The sequence below is a fragment of the Uloborus diversus genome, chromosome 3, assembly GCF_026930045.1.
Source record: "Uloborus diversus isolate 005 chromosome 3, Udiv.v.3.1, whole genome shotgun sequence".
NCBI lineage: Eukaryota > Metazoa > Arthropoda > Arachnida > Araneae > Uloboridae > Uloborus > Uloborus diversus.
The window spans coordinates 144,786,719-144,807,424 of record NC_072733.1 but is presented as its reverse complement, the minus strand read 5'-3'; the positions used below and the strand labels follow the sequence as shown (position 1 = coordinate 144,807,424).

The following is a 20,706-nucleotide window of genomic DNA, read 5'->3' as shown; positions in this document are numbered from 1 at the left end:
ATTAATTGAGAGAAATGGAAACAAACATCATTTTGTTCGGAAAGGAAAGCTCTTTCCAACGACATATAATGTTAGGCGGTGGAGGAATTTTCTACCCCCTAATTAGGCAAAAAACGTGAAATTTCAGCTTAATTAGTTAATTATAAAAAAAACTAATTAGAAATTTAGAATTCGGGCTTCGAGGTGCAGACCCACGGGGTACGTTTGAATCTTGTGCCAAGTTTGAGGGCTGTAGGTGCTATGGGGCTTCTAAACCATCGAGTACAAACAAAGAAACAAACACCGTATATATATATATATATATATATATATATATATATATATATATATATATATATATATATATATATATATATATATATATATATATATATATATATATATATATATATATATATATAAATATATATATATATATATATATACTAGATTTGTTTATGTGTAGCTTGATGAAAAATAAATCCTAATAGCACTGTAGCCCAGCAGCGATTTATTTTTCTCTTCTAAAACTTAACTCTCTTATCAAGTACTCAAATAACATCAATTATTATAATATATTCTCATTCATCATTGCTATTGTGAAAAAATGTTTTACAAAAAAATTCTCTCTTACTGGAAAGAGCTTGAAAACTGGGAAGCGATAAATTGTCCATCCATCCTTTTTGGTAAATTTTGGAAAAGGAGCAGTGGTATTTGGTAAATACTGTGAAAACAGGATCAAAAGAGCTATTGTGCTGCAAAATGACAGTAAATTAGTAAATAATGTCAATGCTTATTTTATGCAAGTGTGGAAAATCAATTGTATTATACTCTTAATATGATTAGTTTGTTAGAAATTCTTAGTTATAAAGCAGTTGTTTAGTACGGAAGAAGTAATATCGATTTTTATTGCTTTAAATATCATAAAAGTTAACCATAAATTAGTTCTTAGAAAGTGTTTTTGTAATTTGTTGAGAAAATGGAGCAACTCGGACGTTTTTGAAAATGAAAATTTATCACAAAAGTTTCAACGATGAAAGCAATGGTTCCCCCCCCCCCCCCCCACCACCACCACCTTCCTGACTAAAATTGCAAAAAAAAAAAAGGGCCTAAAAAATTCCTGTAGTCATTTTCTCTGTCAAAAATAGAAAGAAAAAAAAAAGATCCTCGATCATTTTGTACTACTTTTCCGAAAAACAAAATTGGGTTTTAAGAGGTTAATGAACTTGATTTTTTAACTGTTTTCATTGATATCATATAAATTCTTTAATGAGAAGGCAATCTGTCTGCTCCATAGAAATCTTACCAAGACTCTTAGTATGATCTCTGTTGTCTATTCATCAGAATGCCTTTGAAATTTTCTCTGTGTTTGAAAAATGTCATTGATGTTCTCTTCCTTCAGAAACTACATGTAAATAAAGACATAAGTACAAGGTGTCCTGAAACGAACCCAACTGTTTTGAAAAGTTTACAACAGGAAAACGGATAATGAAAAAAAAAAAAAAAAAATTCTGGAAAAATTTCATATGGTGGGCTGTAAGTTTTTTCTACCTAGTGTTGCAAATTTTAGTTCAAAAAGATTCCAATAGATGGCGCTGCAGATATATATATATATATATATATATATATATATATATATATATATATATATATATATATATATATATATATATATATATATATATATATATATATATATATATATATATATATATATATATATATATATATATATATATATATATATATATATATATATATATATATATATATATATATATATATATATATATATATATATATATATATATATGTATATATACGCTGCAGTGCATATATATATATATATATATATATATATATATATATATATATATATATATATATATATATATATATATATAGTAAGCCTTTAGATCAAAGAAAGATAGAAAATTACATACTTTTTCAAAAAATATTTTTAATGAACAAAATTACATAACAATATTCTTCAGGCTCGTGTCCAGAATTTCATAAAGGGAGGGGTTTTGGTTTCAATGTTTTTTCTTTCTTACCTGCACTGTCAGAAAAACACAACAGTGGCTCAAATAATTCATTTCTGTTTAACGGCTACAATGAGGGGCATAACGGTGTGTGTGGTAAGGGGGGGGGGGTCCAAAATCTCAGAAGATGTGTTTTCAAGTGATATTACCAATTCTATTATTGTATATTTTATATACAGTAGACATGCCTAGTTTTTATTCGGCTCATGTTTATCCGGATCAAACTTGTATAGTTAAAAAATATATATTTACTTAAATAATAACTTAAAACTTTGAGTGCATAACAGTGCTGCAACTAGAAAATAAGTTTTAAGGGAGACATGTTGAAAAATAATCTAATCTAAAAAGGGTGCCGGGGTTCCTCCCCCGGGAAATTGATATTTTTAGTACTGAAAACGGAATTTTAGACGGTCTTTGGCTCCGCGGAAATTTGTAGAAATTTAAGTCGTGGAACGCGATTATAGGCCATATTTATTAACGTTATGGCAAGGAATGCGGCTCAGAGACTCTCCCTAATCGTTTTTTTTCCTTGAAAAATAGATTAAAATTTATTTTTAATCTCCCTTTCAAATTTTTGAAAGTGAAGTTCAAAAACGCAATTGCAGATTAACTTTGAAGATTTTTACGAGGAAGGGATTCTGATGCTAACCTTTGGATTTTCCTAAAAAGTTCTAACAGTATTCTAAGATATTAGGAGGAGGGGTTCAGAGGTTATTCTACTTAAATTTTTAGTTAGTTTTGTTTGAAGAACGTAATTTTTGATGATATTAGGAAGGCGATTCGAGGACTCTTGCTCGCATTTTTTCTGAAACTGGAGTCTCAGAAACGCAGTTGTACGACCATATTTGGTAAAATTAGGGCCATTTTAAAACTGAAACAAAACCAAACCCGAGTTTCGGCGACGCAATTTTAAGCAATGTTGATAGAATAAGCGATGTTGTTCGGGTGCTTTTTCTGGAAATTTTGCGAAACTGAAGATCTGGAAACCAAAATTGGAAATGCTCCGTAATGCTTTTGGCACGGGGGGAGGGGTGTCGTAGGAGTAGCATTTTGAAGAAGATTTTATTACTTTTAGACAAACTAGAAAAAAGGAAAAAAAATGCTGGGAAACTTCAATGAGAATGTTTACTTTTTTAAATACCATAAACAAACTTCAACATTAAAGTTAATTTTAAGTCAAATTTACACATTTCTTTGGTTTTTATTATGTTTCCACTATGGGAGGGGTTTAACCCCTAAAACCCTCCCCTTGGACACGGCTCTGATATTCTTAAAATGTCTACCGTCGGCTACAATCACATATCAGAGTCGGAAGAAACCTCGATGAATTTCAATGCTTCCTTTTTGATTTATGAGCTTACTATATGAAGCGCCATCTGTTGAAAAAGTTTTTAACTAGAATTTTTTTGGAGCTCATGGAGAAAAAAATTACGGCCCATCACATGAATTTTCTGCAAGAATTTGTTGTTGTTTTTTTTCCATTAACCGTTTCCCTATTATAATTTTTTGAAAACTTTCAGTCTATTTCTGAACTCCCTGAATGTAGACATTTTTGTCTTTCTACGCACTCGAGAAAATCTTTCGATTATTTTGAATAATGGGTCATGCTATTTTCATCTCAACATTCTACCATGAAATGAAAAATTAATTCCGTTCATTTACGTATTAAGTGCACAGAAATCAAAACTATAATGTGACGTACGTTATTTCGATTTTCAGTGTAACAAAGGAACTCAAAATGTTTTTACAAATTTTGAATTCCTGATGTCTTTGTCTCTATTCGTAATAAATCCATGCATGTAGTAACTTGTTACAAAAGTTAACACCAGCTTAGATTGACAGTTTTAGGGGTGGCAGGGTAGCGCAGTGGTTAAACGTTGGCCTAGATCGCAGGATCAAATCTAGCTCTAGTCATTGGATTTTCAAGATGCTCAAAATCGTGTTTATCCCTTGAGTATCAGGTTACTTGGCTGCCCTTGGCTCAATTTATTTCTTAACTGAATTTCGCATTGTGAGAGTTCATGTGCTTCCATCTGTTGGTTTAAGAAAATGGGCGTTAAAGTTATTAGGTATAGGGGAGAATGGGCCACAATGAGACAAAAAACTCATATTTTTCATTTTTCATATATTGGTGAGTTCTAAAGCACAGAAACATATTTGATTAAAAGTATAAAATTATAGTTTATTGCATCAAATTTAGTCCATTTAATGTAAGGAAAAAAAGTTATGAGGCTTTATGAATTCGATGAAAAGTGTCTCATTGTGGCCCAATTGTTAGCCACTATGAGACATTAAGTAGGGCCACAATGGGACAGCTGAATAATCACTATTTTTACCTAAAGTTCGCAAAATAAGTACCTTTAGCAAGTTTATTAAAGAAAATTCGGTACAGAGTTATTAAAAAGCATTTTGCAACAGCATTTCAACATTTCAGTATTGCATTTAAACAATTCAGTAAAGTATTTAAACAAAAAATAAGCAAAGGTTAAATTTTAGTGTTTTTTAACAGTATTAATACATCCTGGAAATAGTATTATAAGCACTCTCCTTTCTGAATGGATATCTGACTGAGGCAGTTTTCCCAGGATATATCTTGGATGCTAATAATGACAATTACATATTTATAGAAAATACTTGAGCTTTTTCCATTCAAAGGGAATTGAGCTAAGACAAAATCCAATTCTTTAAGGTCCTGGGTCATGTGTAATAATTAGTTAAAATTTAAATATTTTTAAACCAAGCCTATTTTGTATTGTTAAATTTCTTTTTTGTAAACTAAAACAAGAAGTAGATAAGTATTTTATACTTGCTTACTGCTACTTGGGCCACAATGAGACGTCTCATTGTGGCCCAAAAAATTTGTCTCATTGTGGCCCAAACAACAAAATAAGGATTTTTGCTTCATATCATTAAAATAAACCATGTGTGAGTTAAAAATAATTAACTGAATAATAGAAAATTAAAGTGTCAGTAACAACATAAACTACAACACTTAGCTTAATTGTTGAAGTTTTTCAAGATTATGATGGATGCAAGAAATTATTCAAATAACTTTCAGTGTTTCCAAACAGTAACTAAGTTTTTTTTACAAAACAAAGGCATAGAACAGCATGGCACTTGGAATTCTGGCAAGCATTTTGGTTATGTTTACTCTTCCAAGGTGGTGGTAGCTGTCAGAATTGTATTTATTTTTGAATTTACAATGACTCATTGTGGCCCATGTCTCATTTGTAGCCCACCCTCCCCTACTTACTGTTTTATTACTATTTACATATTTCTCTTTTCATTCTGAGTTCTTGTTAGTTTTAGTGGTGGTTTCCACTCACATATATGCAATTCATTGTAGTTAAAAAAATACATTTCAACTTACAATGCTGCTATGCCCCAGTGTCCTGCAGCTAAGTTTGCAGCTTCAGCAAACAGAGACAATCCAACAAGAGACACTGTTGGAACTATTGCTAATGGTGTAATCCAGGTCAAGAGTATTCCTATTAGTCCTGTACATCCAATTACAACTTCAAAGATTGCAGCTCCAACTATGGCTCCTTGAACCTAAAAAATGATAATGGTTCTCCAGGTACTTAGTTGATGTAACAGTAATACATTAAGAAACCATAACTTAGTTGATTTGAGCGAGATTTTGGCAAAGATTTGCTATTATATGTTTCTATACATCAGTGGCGTAGCTAGACCCGACTTTCGGGGGGGGGGGGGGGTTGCTTCTTTTATCTCTCTCTCTCTCTCTCTCTATATATATATATATATATATATATGTATGTATATATATATATATATATATATGTATGTATATATATATATATATATATATATATATATATATATATATATATATATATATATATATATATATATATATATATATATATATATATATATATATATATATATATATATATGTATGTATATATATATATATATATATATATATATATATATATATATATATATATATATATGTATGTATGTAATCGCTTGGAATTTTTTCCTTTTCTTCTTTTTTTTTCTTTCTCTTCTCTCTTCTTTTTCTCTTTTTTTTTTTGAGACTAACTTTTCGGGGGGGGGGGGGTTTTGTCCCCAAAACCCCCCCTTAGCTACGCCCCTGCTATACATTTTAAAGGTGAATTGCTCTTCAATTTAAATAGTGATCATTTATACTTGGAATTGCAATTCAAGTACTTCTCTACATACATATGTATGGGCGTAGCCAGGATTTATGTTAAGATAACGGCCGTTGAAGGTACTTGGGCTTCCCCTGATTATCGAGACGTAGAGTAAAAGTTTTGAAACTAGCTGAATAATGTAATAGCAATTACTTCTCTCATTCGGATCGTCCATATAGCATCTTGTTCTTCTATGGAGAGTAGAGTCATGTTTTTTACGTCTGGACATTTTGCTTCAGGAAGGCTTAAGATAGCCAAAATAGGAACGAAAAAAGCCATTGAACCACCTTGAACAATAGGTAGCCTGTAATAAAAATGTACTTTAAGCTCCTTACTTTAAATATCTCATGGGAGAAATAAAAATGCAGTTTAATGGTTTCTCATTTAAAAAATTGGGTTGTATTCAAAGCCCAAAATTATTCACGGAAATTCTTTTGCCAAAATGAAATGATCGTGCACTTCGCAAAAGAAAGCATTGTTCTTCACATATTTCAAAATGAAATCAATCTGCAGTTGAATTCCACAATTATTAGAAGTGAACGTTGGAAAATATATAGACATTTGGCTAGAGAGAATAACATGTCTCAAGTAGCAAACATTCTTATAAGGGATTCTCTCTTCTCAACATCCTTCAGAATATCTCAGCAGACTTCAACTTTGGCATCGTCTATACGACATTCTTTTTTGCATAAGAAGCTCACACAAGACTTTGGTTGGACAACACGTACTAATCATAATTTTTTAGAAAGCTTATACTTCATATTATAATTCATAATAGTTCCTTCTAGACAAATATATAACCATTAAAAACAAAGCTAAGTGCCACATTAAGTTTTATCCATTGTACTAACAGTAACTAATTTAAGTTCTTTCATGTTTCATAAATCTTACTTTTTCCACTAATACTATAAACCCCTAGTCTAATTTCATTGTCAGGGCTGAATTGGTGTGTTAAAACGACCTGGACGTTTTATGAATCGATCCCTTAGCTCAAGGGTAATTGCAAGCCCGTTATTTAAGGGGTCAGGGGGAGGCAATTGACCCACCATGGCTCTGAGAAATTAATGTATTTGCAAATAAATGGGAGTGGTTTTCGTTATTTTTCGGTATAATTTGCATTAAGTATACATCTTTTGACCCCCCCCCCCCCCGGAAAACGTCGAAATGACGGGTCTGTTTATATGCGGTCCCCCATGTGAAAAATGATTTTGAAGGTAGCGGAAATGAAAGGATTCTAAAGTTATAAAATTAAATGCATTTTCCTTTCCTAAACAAAGATAATATCGTCGTAAAAGCATATATGAGTTACATTTATTATGCGATTTCATGTCAGTTCGTTCATCACACCCTCCAAGGTGGCGCTCGTGCAGCGGGACTGTAAAATAGCGCGAGAGATTACTTCTCTGGTCTATAAAAGCTATTCTGTGGTTGGTTAGAACTGCTGCGAAGCTGAGACTGTAGATCTGTTTTGTTTTCGCCATAGTATTTACGACGTATTTGGGAAGTAAACACTTGTCCACCGTTGTGTGACGGTGTTTTATGAAATTTGTCTCATTGCAAGGGCAAGTAAGTCTCCAGTAAGTGCAAAAGGAAATTTTTTTATGAAATATGAATAAAATTTTTGTTTGTGTGTAAGGGCCGATTCATTTTTCCAAAAACCCAGTAAATTAAGGCGGAAATAGGGTCGATGCACCACAAATTTATAGTTAGCTGTTTTTTTTCAGGATTTGTTCCTGAACATGTGTAGAAGAAATCCTGAAAAGTCCCCTAAGATCTTATTATCCACAATGGCGGATCAAAGATGGCCCCCTAGTACATTTCGCCTCCCTTATATCTAAGTCAAAAACGAAGATTTTTTCAGTTCTGAAAAAACCTGTAGGTTCTAGAAGTAATATTGTTTTAATACATAACCTAAAATAACCAAAAAAATATTTAAAACTTTTTTTTTACATCAAAACTAAAATTTCTGTGTTCTACGCAATATGCAGCAGAACACATCAGCTACTAATGTAAATAATTTTTTGTGGTATTGTTTTTAAATATGGTCTCTCATATATTAGTCAGTTCTTAAAACATGCTTTTTACTCTGCTGTGTTTGAATTGATGCTTGTGTATTACCGACAAATCCCCATAAAAAGCTATAAACATATATGATTTGCAAATTGTGTGTGTGTGTGTTTTTTTTTTTTTTTTTTTCTGAAATGCAAAAGTTTCGGTTTGGAACTTCAATGCTGATCTATTTAGCTCTTTTTTTAGTCGACCATAAATCGTAAACTGGTTCCAAATTTCTTTTGTGATATTAACTGAGAATTAAAAAAAAAAAAAAAAAAAAAACTCAGTTACGATAGAAATTCGTCAAAAATGGTTCAAACTTTTACACTCCTGTTTGTGGAAATTGCAACACCATGAAGGAAGCATCATAGTTGAATGAAATTTAATACACAGTTGAGTGGTAATGGTACAAATAATTGATTACATTTTCAAAACAAACAAACAGTAAAAAGAGATAGAAATTAGTATTTTGTGTGGCCTCTACGCGCCGCAATAACAGCTGCTACACGACTCGGCATGGAGAGAAACAAAGTTTGAATAACTACCTGCGAAGGAGTATTCCATATTGTTTGTATGCGCAACTAAAGTTCGTCTGTCGAAGCAACAGGACGAGGATCACGAGCGAGACCCCGCCCAACGAAATCCCACACATGTTCAATCGGTGACATATCCGGGGAATATGCAGGCCAAGGAAGAAGTTGTGCCTGCTGCGAATCAAGGTAGGATTTGACAGTCATGGCGACATGTGGACGGGCATTATCCTGCTGCAATACAGCCTCTGGCAATCCTTGCAGGAAAGGAATAGCTTGGGGCTGTAAAACTTCGTTTATGTATCGGGTACTGTTCAAATTACCCACAATTCGTAGCAATTGCGATCGTCCAAGATATGCTATGGCACCCCAAACCATAACCCCGGGTGTTCGTCCACTGTGGCGTTCGATAATGCACTCCGGAATGTGCCGTTCATCGGCATTAGCGCCTGACACGAATTCGGCCATCATGGTTCACAACTTGAAACGGGATTCGTCAGAAAAGACGACCTGCTGCCAAGCATTATAAAAGGTGCAAAATATGCATTAATTTGTGAATTTATTACTGAAGCCACAAGTGACAGTTTTGTTCTTGAATACACTAAGAGCTAAAAACCTATCTAAAAGGAGTGAGTTAAGTCGAAGCGTCTTGCTACTTATCGTTATACAGGGTGATTCTGAACAACGTGTCTGAAATGTGTATGAAGGTCAGGCATATAGTAATAAACAAGAATCGTAATGGAACATAGGGTCGTATGGGCAATCCAGACGCGCTACATGAACTCAAAGACTGACACAGGAAAACGCAAAAACCGTTAGAGAGAATGAAATTTTTTTACAGAAAGAGTAAAGTTTACATAACGTTTTACGTTTTCAAGAACATTAAAACTAGCTACACTCAACTGACGCTTTCCGTCGCTTCATCCTGGCCAGTCCGACATTCAGCGCTCTCTTGCGCGTCTGACTCGAGCAAGCGACCCTATGTTCCTATATGATTCTTGTTTATTATTATTTATATGCCTCACCTCCATGTACACTTCAGACACGTTGTTCCGAATTACCCTGGGTATAGAGGGTAGAGGGTTACACTCAGCGTGTTGATTGCTAAATGCTTGACAGGCGGACGGTAGGACCTCCACCTCATGTTGGCTGAACCAGGGGCAGACACAGACTACCAATTTAGGGGTTTAAGAGGGGGGATGCTAAAGATTATAGGGTTTTGGGTCAGAGAAATTTCTGAAATTGCTCGTATGGCAATAAAAGGCACCAAATTGGCCTGGAATGAGGCACCAAATATAGTGGTTAAGCTTCACTACTTAATTTCATAAGCAATAAAAGAAAGCCTTGCTTAATTTTTAGTACAACTTACTAATAAAAAATGTATCGTATTCTTTTACTTGAACGTTTTTTCAGTGTTATACATCAAATTTGAATGTATGATATGCATTTAAATGTGTAAACTTACCGAACACCAAATGTTGTCTGCAAAAAAGTACATATACCCGATACAAAGAACGTAGTAGTAACCAAGTACCCTCTTGCCGGATTCGTGTCAGGAATGCATAGAAAAGGTGAAAGTAAATAAGGATATGTTATTGTACCTCCAAACATCGTCAAATAATGCTGTGGAAGAAAAAATTATTGCAATTTTACTATCAATTTTACTGACATAAGACTAAAATTTACATAAAATTACACACTAATGAGCTCTTCCACTTTCTAAGAATGAAAACTGAATTATTTAGGCACTAAAAATACAATTATTTTCATTTTTACTTTAGCATTTACCTATTATAATTGCAGCTTTACCTGTAATCCTAAAGCCATACTCAAATACCAAGGAGGTACATCATCTAAACTGTAAGCAACTCTTGACTCACTTCTTTCCTTGTTAGACTCGTTGATTTCGGCCGGCCCGTTCACCGAGAACTACGAATAAGAAGTGACTTATTTTAGTTATTTTATAAACTCAAAAGAAATTCAATGTTAAGAGACTTTTCAACAACTTAATTTTTCAAGTCTCAAGACCTAAAAACATGAAAGATGTAAATATTTGAGGCGAAAACACTGATTTGTCCGAAGCACAAACTATAAAAGATCAATGCAACGCATCATATAGGCAAATTGTTATAATATCTTAACCCCTAACTGGTGAGGTGTGATATCTTACACACCACAAGAATAAAACTTCTGCATTTAAACGTTTTGCAACGTTTACTTATGCTTTATATGCATATATATGTCACTAATGATACTGTTTCAGTTGTAGTTATGTATGTAAAACATAATATCGAGGTTACGCACATCTCACCACATCACTTTTGTTACTAGTGACGGGTTAAAAAGGAAAATGTTTTGTTAAAGGAAAAGTTCTCACAAAAATGACAACAAAATTGTGCCATTCATCACAAAACAGAAACAAAAATAGAAAAATATGTTAATTATCTGTAAATTATCTTTCAATCTCATAGTAATAATTACGAGTTCACTGATCGAGTAACGCTGACGTCACCAGCAATGAAACTTGCGCCACGGCATGGTAATTTGATAATATTTTTTAGTAATGCTTGGCATGCCGGGAAATGCTTTACATTCAAAAGGCTGAACTGGATCCGCTTACTTAAAATTCAGCTATTGGCTACTGCGTATGCTGATGGCCCTTCATTATCTTCTTTCATCCACTGAGGTGCTAAAAGATATCGGGACAATATTTTCTAGCCTCCATGTCACCCATCTGGCACCTCTGGTTTTAACAATGTAGTGTATATGAAAAGTTCATGTTAAATTTTGTTTGTATGAGAAAATATTAATCATCAAATAGCTACGTTTCCTCACTAGAACACATCCAGATACAAAACATAATGAATTTGGAGAGTGGATAATGTTCTAAATGCCAGTCCTTTTAACCATACTCTAGTAACATGGCTATGTATGAAAGGACGGATATGGAATATAGGGCTCGACCGATGGCATTTTTTGGCCGATGGGCCGATGCCGATTGTTGGCCGATTGTTCAAAGATGGCCGATTGCCGATGACCGATTGTTTTCCTCCAAATGGCCGATGGCCGATGCCGTTGGTCGATGGCAAAAAGAAAAAAAAAATAACAGAAATAAATTGATAAGGCTGTCAAGGATTTAAAGGATCATTGATTCATTTCACTTTACTTCCTTTCTACGAATAAGGAATTGTAATCACAAAAAAAATCGTCTACTTCTGTTTCTTTGATTTCTGTACGTAAAAAAGGAATATAGCTACATTTTTTTTTGTAATTAATAATCAAAACCTTTCATTTTAAAAATTCTTAAACTAATTCGTTACAATACATCTATATCTCATGCTTTCTCTTGCCTTCTTAAACTGTGAAAATCAACTAGTAATTACTTTTTGTCCTTTTTTCCTCCCTAATCTGTCTGTTTAAAGTGTTCAGTGACAGTGTACGCTATTGAGAGCAATCGTACTAAGTTCAAGCATTGTATAATTTATTACCGATCCTGTATGAGCGTAAAAAATCAACGCTCTAAACCTCAAATTTTGGATACTCCTCTGAAAACGTTTGATTTTCTGTATTTCCGTGCTCTAAGAACTTGTATTTAAACGACTAGACGGCATACTTCCACAGAACTGTCCAGGCTGTAAAAGAAGTTTTTAAGTCTGCGCAAACAGAAAAGTAACAAATCTAGCTTTCGCTTATCCGTGTTTCAATTATCATGTTTGTTCATTGTATACGAAACATATCTGATATTCAGTTTGTTTTTGAATTACAACGGATTAAAATAATTCTTTAGAAAGCACGGAAATTATTATCTGTGAACATGTGTGTATAGACAAGAAAAAAAGAAAGAATTGCTGCGATAAATTGGTCAACAAATATATGTATAGAAATTCATATAAATTTCTCGGGGTTTTTAAATGACGATACATCTGAACTTCAAGTAAAGGAACGTATTTCGATGGGAGTAAGATAAAGAGGAAATGGAGCAAACCTTTTTTTAAAACACGCTTTTATTAGCTTCACTTGTATGTTTGTGAGTATCTCTCCTTTGGACTAAGAGCTAGTGACTTATTACTGTTAGTACATTCTAGGGCTCGACCGATGGCATTTTTTGGCCGATGGGCCGATGCCGATTGTTGGCCGATTGATCAAAGATGGCCGCTGGCCGATTGTTTTCCTCCGGCCGATGGCGTTCGCCGATGGCAAAAAAAACAAAACAAACAGAAATAAATTGATAAGATTGTCAGGGATTTAAAGGATCATTGATTTATTTCACTTTACTTCCTTTCTACGAATAAAGAATTGTAATCACAAAAAAAAAAATCAGATTTTGACCTAAATTTCTATTTTGCAATCACACAATTTAAACTTCACAAGTTTTTTCGGCACATCTGTACATGCATATGTACCTAAGAACCTACAGATGACCGAAATATTCATTTTGAACGCCTAATCAGTTAATTATCGCAAATTCTCTTGTGATGTCTTCATGCGCGTAAACTAGCGTCACTCAAAAACGTTATGAGATAGTAATTTGAAAACTCATACGTACGTAGTATGATCTAAAAGTTCGAGGACAAGTTGTATAAAACCTTACCTTGAATAGTTCACATTACCGAAGTACATCTATCTACAAAATAGCCACCTTGAACGACTATGCTTTTCTGCCAACGTTCGTATAGCTTTTAAAAGGACTCATGGAAGACATTTATCACAACCTCCTGTAAGGTCTCTTGCGCTGCTGCTTTAACTTCATCGTGGAGAAGAAGGCAACTTTCATGTTGAGGATGCACGGTTCGATTGCTCAATACTCTGATATGACAAACAAATAACGTAACGTTTCGTCGTACTTAGCTCCGTGTGACTTTTACCTGTTCCCAGCAAAAAAAAAAAAAAAAAAAACATTCGCATGAACGCCGCTTTCTTCCGTCAGGAGAAGATAAAGCTGCATCACAGAAGGTAGCAAAAATGGCTTCCAGGAATGTTTCCAAAAGTTATATGAACACTGGCAGAAGTACATAGTCCCTCAAGGTGACCTTTTGAAGGTGGATGTGTTTCGGTAACGTGAACTATTCTGTAGAAGGTTTTATACAGCTTGTCCCCCAAACTTTTGGATCGTACTACGTACAATCTGTAGTTATGCTTCTCCTTTTTTGACTGCTGTATGATGGAAGACAAAGAACAACAGCAAAAAAAAAAAGAAAGAAAGAAGGACGAAAAAAAAGAAGGAAGAAAAACAAAGAGACTGTTTAATAACCAATTGTTTTGTTTTTTGTTTTTTAATTGAACATATAACTAAGATTTCAGTAATAACGTATGGATTTAGGTACACTAAACATAGTTAAAAACCATTAAAAACATTAAATTATGTTGTTTAATCATTCAAAAAACAAATTAAGAATGAAACTATGAAACCGTCAACGCAATTCAAGTGGAAAGATTGTACGTAGACATTTTTTAGTCATCAAACTAAACAAAGAAGGTAACAGATAAATTACAATATTAAATCCTAATAGGAATATTTTTACACTTATTTAAAATTTATGAATAGAAAAGTTTGCATTTTTCATAAAAGCTATTACAGTGACATAAATTTTGCAGAAAAAGAAATAGCCATGAAAGGAGCGAGGTTCTAAAAACGCTGCTACAATAAACAAACTCAATATTTACACCAAGTTAATAACTGAATACATATACTTGATCTGATGTTTGCACACGTAATATTGAACAATTTGATTGTTTAATCTTTTATGAAGAATTACAAACAAGTTCTAATTGAATTTTTAATTTAACAATAATTTTTTGAAATTTAAAAAAATGCATAATAGAAAATCCTTGAAACTTTTCTATAACATATTATTAAAAATATGATGAAAACGAAAATAACTTATTCATTGATTTTATATAAATACATAAAAATAGTTACTTACAACAGAAAAAAAAAATCGATCGCTATTGATGATGCAAAAAAGATGGCGCATTACGAAATATAGGTGAAACAAGTATAAGAAATACCAAAATGACATTTCTTGACCAAAACAAATAATTGCTAAATATTTAAGAAATGCTTGAAACGACGAGGGTGGGTTAGGGGGGTCACTCTATGATTTTGGAGTAACTCACAACATTAAACTTCGACTGCAACTTCGGCCTCATTTTTTACTTCCTTTTACAAAAAAGGAAGTATTGTATTCGCGAAAAAATTTTCACTCAAAAATCAACCTTAATTTCCATTTTACTCCCCCCCCCCCCCCCCCGAATGAATATTGAGTTTTTTTTTTTTTTTCGACTCAACCACACGTGGATAAGTACCTAAGAACGTATAGACACGAGAAATATCCATAATGATGATTCCCGAGTTAATTACAGCGAATTTTCTCGTGACGTCCGTATGTATGTGCGTATGTGTGTATGTTTGTATGTATCTCGCATAACTCAAAAACGGTATGTCCTAAAAAGTTGAAATTTGGTACGTAGACTCCTAGTGCAATCTAGTTGTGCACCTTCTCTTTTGGTTGCATTCGGATGTTCTTAAGGGGGTCTTTTGCCCCTTTTTGGGGGGAAATCGTTGTTAATTTCGATGTAAACTCAAGTGGTGATATAATTTGTCGGACACTTGGCGATATATCGCCAGTCTTTTGGTGGCCAAACTTTGTCGCCAATTTGGCGACAAATTCGGCGATTTTTTTTAAATTTTAAATTAGGTTTCAATTTGGCCACTGTTGGTTATATTTAGAGAGTAAAGAAATGAATCACATTAAAACTGCCAATAATGGGGAAATGACATTAAATTGGAGTAAAAAGAAGTCATATGATGCACACATCAGCTCGTTTTAGTACAGAACCGCTACCACCAACGCCTCGGAAGAGTTTCTGAATCTATTTCAGCACTTCCGAAGAAAAAATTCAAAAGTTCCTTTGATTTCCGAATTATGTCACCATTCAAAACGTCTTTAATCAATTTCTTACATTAATGCTCTAAATTCTTCCTAAACAATAGATAAAGCTTGAAAAAAAAATCTCTAATTTTATGAATGGAAGAAAAGCAGAAAAACCTTGAGCAAAAAAAAACCCTTTTAAAACTTGCACCCGAGTTTGTTTTGACGTGCAGTAGCGGATTTAAAATATAGCAAATCTTGCAATTGCACGAGAGGCCCCATAACCATAGGGGCACCGTAGGAGTTACGAAAATGGTTATGATAAATGTTTTACAACTTCTGTGATAGAGAAATAGGGCCCCAAAATGTATTTCGACGGGCCCCAAACTTGTAGTTCCGCAGAAGCGATACAGAAAAGACTGCATTACTGTGATTCATATTACAAATATCGAAAAATTACCATTGGTTCAATGGGAATCTAACAAAATGAAACAAAACCGGTTTCGCCATCTCATATTTGTTTCCATGATCCCCAATTCGGCAATATATCACCAAATGATCGTCAGTCTGAGACGCTATATTAGTTTTGCATTGAAATAAGTAATTAATAGCCACAAAAAATGAGTAAACAGGCTTTTTAGAACACCCGATCGAAAACAAAAAGGGAAGTGTACAACTGGAACGTACGCACATCCCACATGCGAAAACTTAGCCTGTTACAGCTTACCATTTTTGAGTTATGACTTATGAGAGATACATACGTACATCCAGCCGCAAGAAACAACGCAATAATTAACTTGTTTGGTACCTGAATGCAGTATAAAAACTCTTATAGCGGTGACTAAAATAGAAATTCATACTGAAGTTTAAGTAAACAATTTTATATGAAAACAATAACTCCCTTTACTTTGTATTAAAAAGTAAAACAACAAAGGTCCTTTTTTTTTCAAAAACATCGGCCAATTCCATCGGCTTTTCGATGTTTTTTAAGGCCGATGGACCGATGTTTCCTGCAAGTTAGCATCGGCCGCCGATGCCGATGCCGATGACTAAATTGTTGTACCATCGGCGCCGATGCATCGGTCGAGTCCTAATAGAATATATATGAAAAGTTCATGTTAAATCATTCATAGGAATCATTATTAATCATAAAATAGCTAACGTTTCCTCACTATCACACATCCAGATCCAAAACATAATGTTTTTTGACAGTGGATAATGTTCTCAATACCAGTTCTGTTAACCATACTCTATCAAAATGGCTATCGAGAGAGTATTGATAAGTTTCTTATCTATATAAAAATTATATTGATTGCCAGCGGTCCTTTTAAGTTTATCAGCAGATATAGAAAGTAGTACAGTCGTGTTTTCTAGTGTTTTCTTTATAGTTAATTTTTGAGTTATTTTTGGTTTTCAAGAACCAGAAATCACACTTTGTTTTAGAATCGTATGCCACAAACAATTTATACTCGTTTTGCAATGTCTTAAGATGAAAGTAGGGTCAATGTTCTTTTCCGCTTCTTCCCAATACTTATCTTTTTACTTACTGTTACCGATCATTTTCCCTTCTAGCCTGTCTGTATTATAACCAAAAACCGGGTATTCGAAATAGTTCGATTGCAGAAAGAAACTGTGCTACTGAGCTGTAAAAAAAAGGGTCAATTACTTTTTCGTTTCGAAGATGCCATAAGTAGCATTTTTTTTTTTCTTAGCTATGTTTAAAAAAGAAAACTCTAATGTTACACCAACCAGCGATTACAATAGAGTCAACAAATTAGGAAATGTTGTTATTAACGTTATCTAACGCTCTTAATCAGCAAATATCCTGAACATCGGAAATTTTAAATAAAGCCATGAATATCTAAATTATCCTTTTTAGAAAAAAAGAGAAAGAAAGAAAAGAAAAATATTTTCCTTTATTTACTTATTTATTCATTCATTATTATATTATTTATTTATTCATCCATTTCTTATATTCATTTATTTTTATTTATTCATTTCATTTACTTATTTATTTATTTATTTATTTATTGAAAGATAAAATTAAAATATATACTCACGATTTCCATTTCGGTAATGACAGGAGTTCCATTCTTGTTTGGTTCGGAGCCTTGCTGTAAAAACAATCGATTATTAAAATAAAAAAAAATATGTGACACATTAAGCACGAACATACAACTTTGCTTTTTGACCAATGAATCAAAACATAAAATGAATTTCAACAATATTTCCATACAGTACTGACATGTTATAAAAAAAAACATGTGTACCGTTCCTGTTTTGAGTGAGAGAGGTATAACGCTTCATACCCTTTTGCTCACTGAGAAAATGACCTTTGTGAAGCTTAACGACGTTAGGAACTTTCGTTAAAAAAATAAGCACTTTTTTCATTACTCTCAATTGATGTAGAAAAATTGCAAGCGCAATCATGAAAGATTATAAAATCCATAACATGTAAATAAAATGAAATGTATTGTGCGTTTTTATTTATTTTCAGAAAAAATTCTTAAACCTTCGCTGAAACGGGATGCAATGTTTTTGATATTCTCAAAATTATGATTGATGTAGAGTGTTCATTGATAGGTTCATCGTGGAAAGTATTTTGGAGACTTTCTTGGTCTCTGCATTAATATAATTTCAGTTTTTTATTAAGTTTTACCAATTATTTTACAACTAGAAAATCGCCCGTCAAGGTATGGCGGGTGAAAATTGCTTCTCCATTTGAATGAAGCAATAACCTCTTTGGTGATGTTTTGATAGTTGAAATTGTAACCCTAATTCCTGTGGATTAACCTTAAACTCCAGTAGATAGCGTTAATTGTTGACCACTTTTTCGTTTATTCATTCTCCTAAAGAGACAGTCTTACCAACAAAACAGTTAAGTTACCGGATCCAGCTCAGCCTTGTCAAAATAAAGCATTTCCCTGCATGTCAAGCATTGTCAGAAAATATTATCAAAATATGATGCGGTGGCAGGAGTTTCATTGTTGGTGACGTAAGCATTACTCGATCAGTGAATTGGCCATTATATATTGCGAGGATGAGATACAAAATATTTTAAAACGGTTCGTACGATAACTCTAAGTTTTATTACCAATGACCATTCGATATGATTAATTTATTTTCAAATCCAGATTATTTCTAACTAATAACCACCAATGCATGGATCATAATGGTGGGGGCCTCCACGTGGTGTGGACGGGGTAACGCTAAACCCCTACCTTCCACCCCTTACAAATGTTCGTGTTGTGTCTGTTCAGCGGCTTCTTGGGGTGGTAAATTAAGCTGGCGATGGGGGCGCCACCGGATCAGATTTCTGAATCCACTGCGTCTGGAGTCGTAATATGTACCTATAAACGGTTCCAATAGGGACTAAGGGGTGGCCACGTACGGTAAAAGGAAATCCGTTTAAGCCTACACTGTAACAAATTTCGGAAACGTTTCTGGATATATCGGAAACGTTTCCGAAATAGTAGGAATCCTTCATCCAATAGCGAACTCCTCATCAGAAAGCTTTTTGTTATTTCAAGAAATCTAGAAGCGGAAGTGATGACGCAACGCTTCGGAACCTATTTCATCCTTCCAACACGGGCATCAATGAGTCGGACATAACGAGAACTTATTTTTTTCTTATCTATGGTTGCTGCAGTCAGCAACTGTTTAGCATTGGATTGCTTGTTATTTCATGTCTAGAGAGTAGTAAAATGTGTCGAAACTAATTTTACGCCTTTGCATTTTGGACTGCCCTTGATTTTTTAGACGATGTACGCAGCTATTAAGTTAAGAAACAAATTAACCAATTGTTTCTTTACAATTTCCAATGCGACCATCATTAGATATATATTGTGTGTTCAAGCGTGAATAGTTTCAACACCGGTGTTTATACTTAATGAAACGAAACCCTTTGGATTACTTATTCAGTTGTAATGGAGGTACTTAGATTTTCTTCCGCTCATGTTCACTTGTAAGTATTAATGAATATTTTAAAACATGTTGTTATATACATTTATATTTTTGTTGATTTGCATTTGATGAGGCTCCCATTGTAACTGTTTTTGGGCTTATCGAATTAATTTAAATATATCCTACATACCTATGTGCGCGGTGTACTATTTATTGTAACTAACTGAAACTGATTAATTACGCAAAAGAAATAAGATTTATATTTGAGAAGCAATCACAGAAAAGTTATTTCGAAATACTTGGATGTATATACGTTTTGGTTCAAAAAGAAAAAAAAAACAATTGTTTAATTCATTAAAAATATGGTAATGCAAATATTTTCTAGTATTGTAATATGCTTCACAAAAAATGTGCCAGTATTATTTATCTTTTTTTATTATAATTTATTCATTCATTTAAACATTTTTTATACCATTAGAAAATGACCATGTTGTCTATTGGTAAGAACATAGTTATGCAATTAATTCATCTGCTTATTCATTTTGTGAAATGTGGTTAGCAATAAATAAATTCCTTGACACTAGTTGTCCCGAAAATAACATTTCCTTCGTGGATATACCAGTTTAATGTAGGACAGTCAGGAGGAATGAGTCAGTGGCAAAAATGGAACAGCTGTATTTACATGCCGAAATAAAAAGTAATATTATTTCATGTCATCGTTTTAAAAGTGATCATTTTTTAAATACTATGTTATTAATATGCAATGCACATATGGGGAGAAGACGAGGGGCGTTCACCACGCAGACTGTGCCATTGATATTTTCAAGGTGTTGCTTTTTTTAAGGGGGGGGCGCTTTATATCATTTTATGGGTGCACCATCACTCTTATGGTGTGGGGGGGGGGGACTCTCGTATATATGAAATGGAATAATCATGTAATAGAGTTCAATGTTTTAATAAATAAAATATATAATGCATTTTGCACACACTCTAAAAATAAAATCAATAACCTATTTTGATTACGGATCTATATTTGTGATAAACTGGAAAAGGGCAAGAACAGAAGAATAAACCCGAATGGTTCCAGCAGGGGGACTTTGGTGTCATATTTAAATTCATCAATTTCTCTGTTGGTACTTTTCGGTAC

At 33.4% G+C, this 20,706-nt stretch overlaps 1 protein-coding gene across 1 annotated transcript in view; it reads right to left on the bottom strand.

The window, feature by feature from the left end:
* LOC129218982 (solute carrier family 23 member 2-like) overlaps positions 1–16,903 on the bottom strand; it is a 36,421-nt gene extending 19,518 nt beyond the window's left edge. The window contains exons 1-6 of the mRNA XM_054853301.1: positions 16,829–16,903; positions 10,594–10,713; positions 10,250–10,407; positions 6,356–6,506; positions 5,392–5,573; positions 614–734 (exon numbers count right to left, since the gene is read on the bottom strand). Of these exons, the coding sequence (XP_054709276.1) occupies positions 614–734; positions 5,392–5,573; positions 6,356–6,506; positions 10,250–10,407; positions 10,594–10,713; positions 16,829–16,903 (807 nt within the window). The remainder of the gene's footprint in view (positions 1–613; positions 735–5,391; positions 5,574–6,355; positions 6,507–10,249; positions 10,408–10,593; positions 10,714–16,828) is intronic.
* Between the last annotated feature and the right edge of the window lie 3,803 nt (positions 16,904–20,706).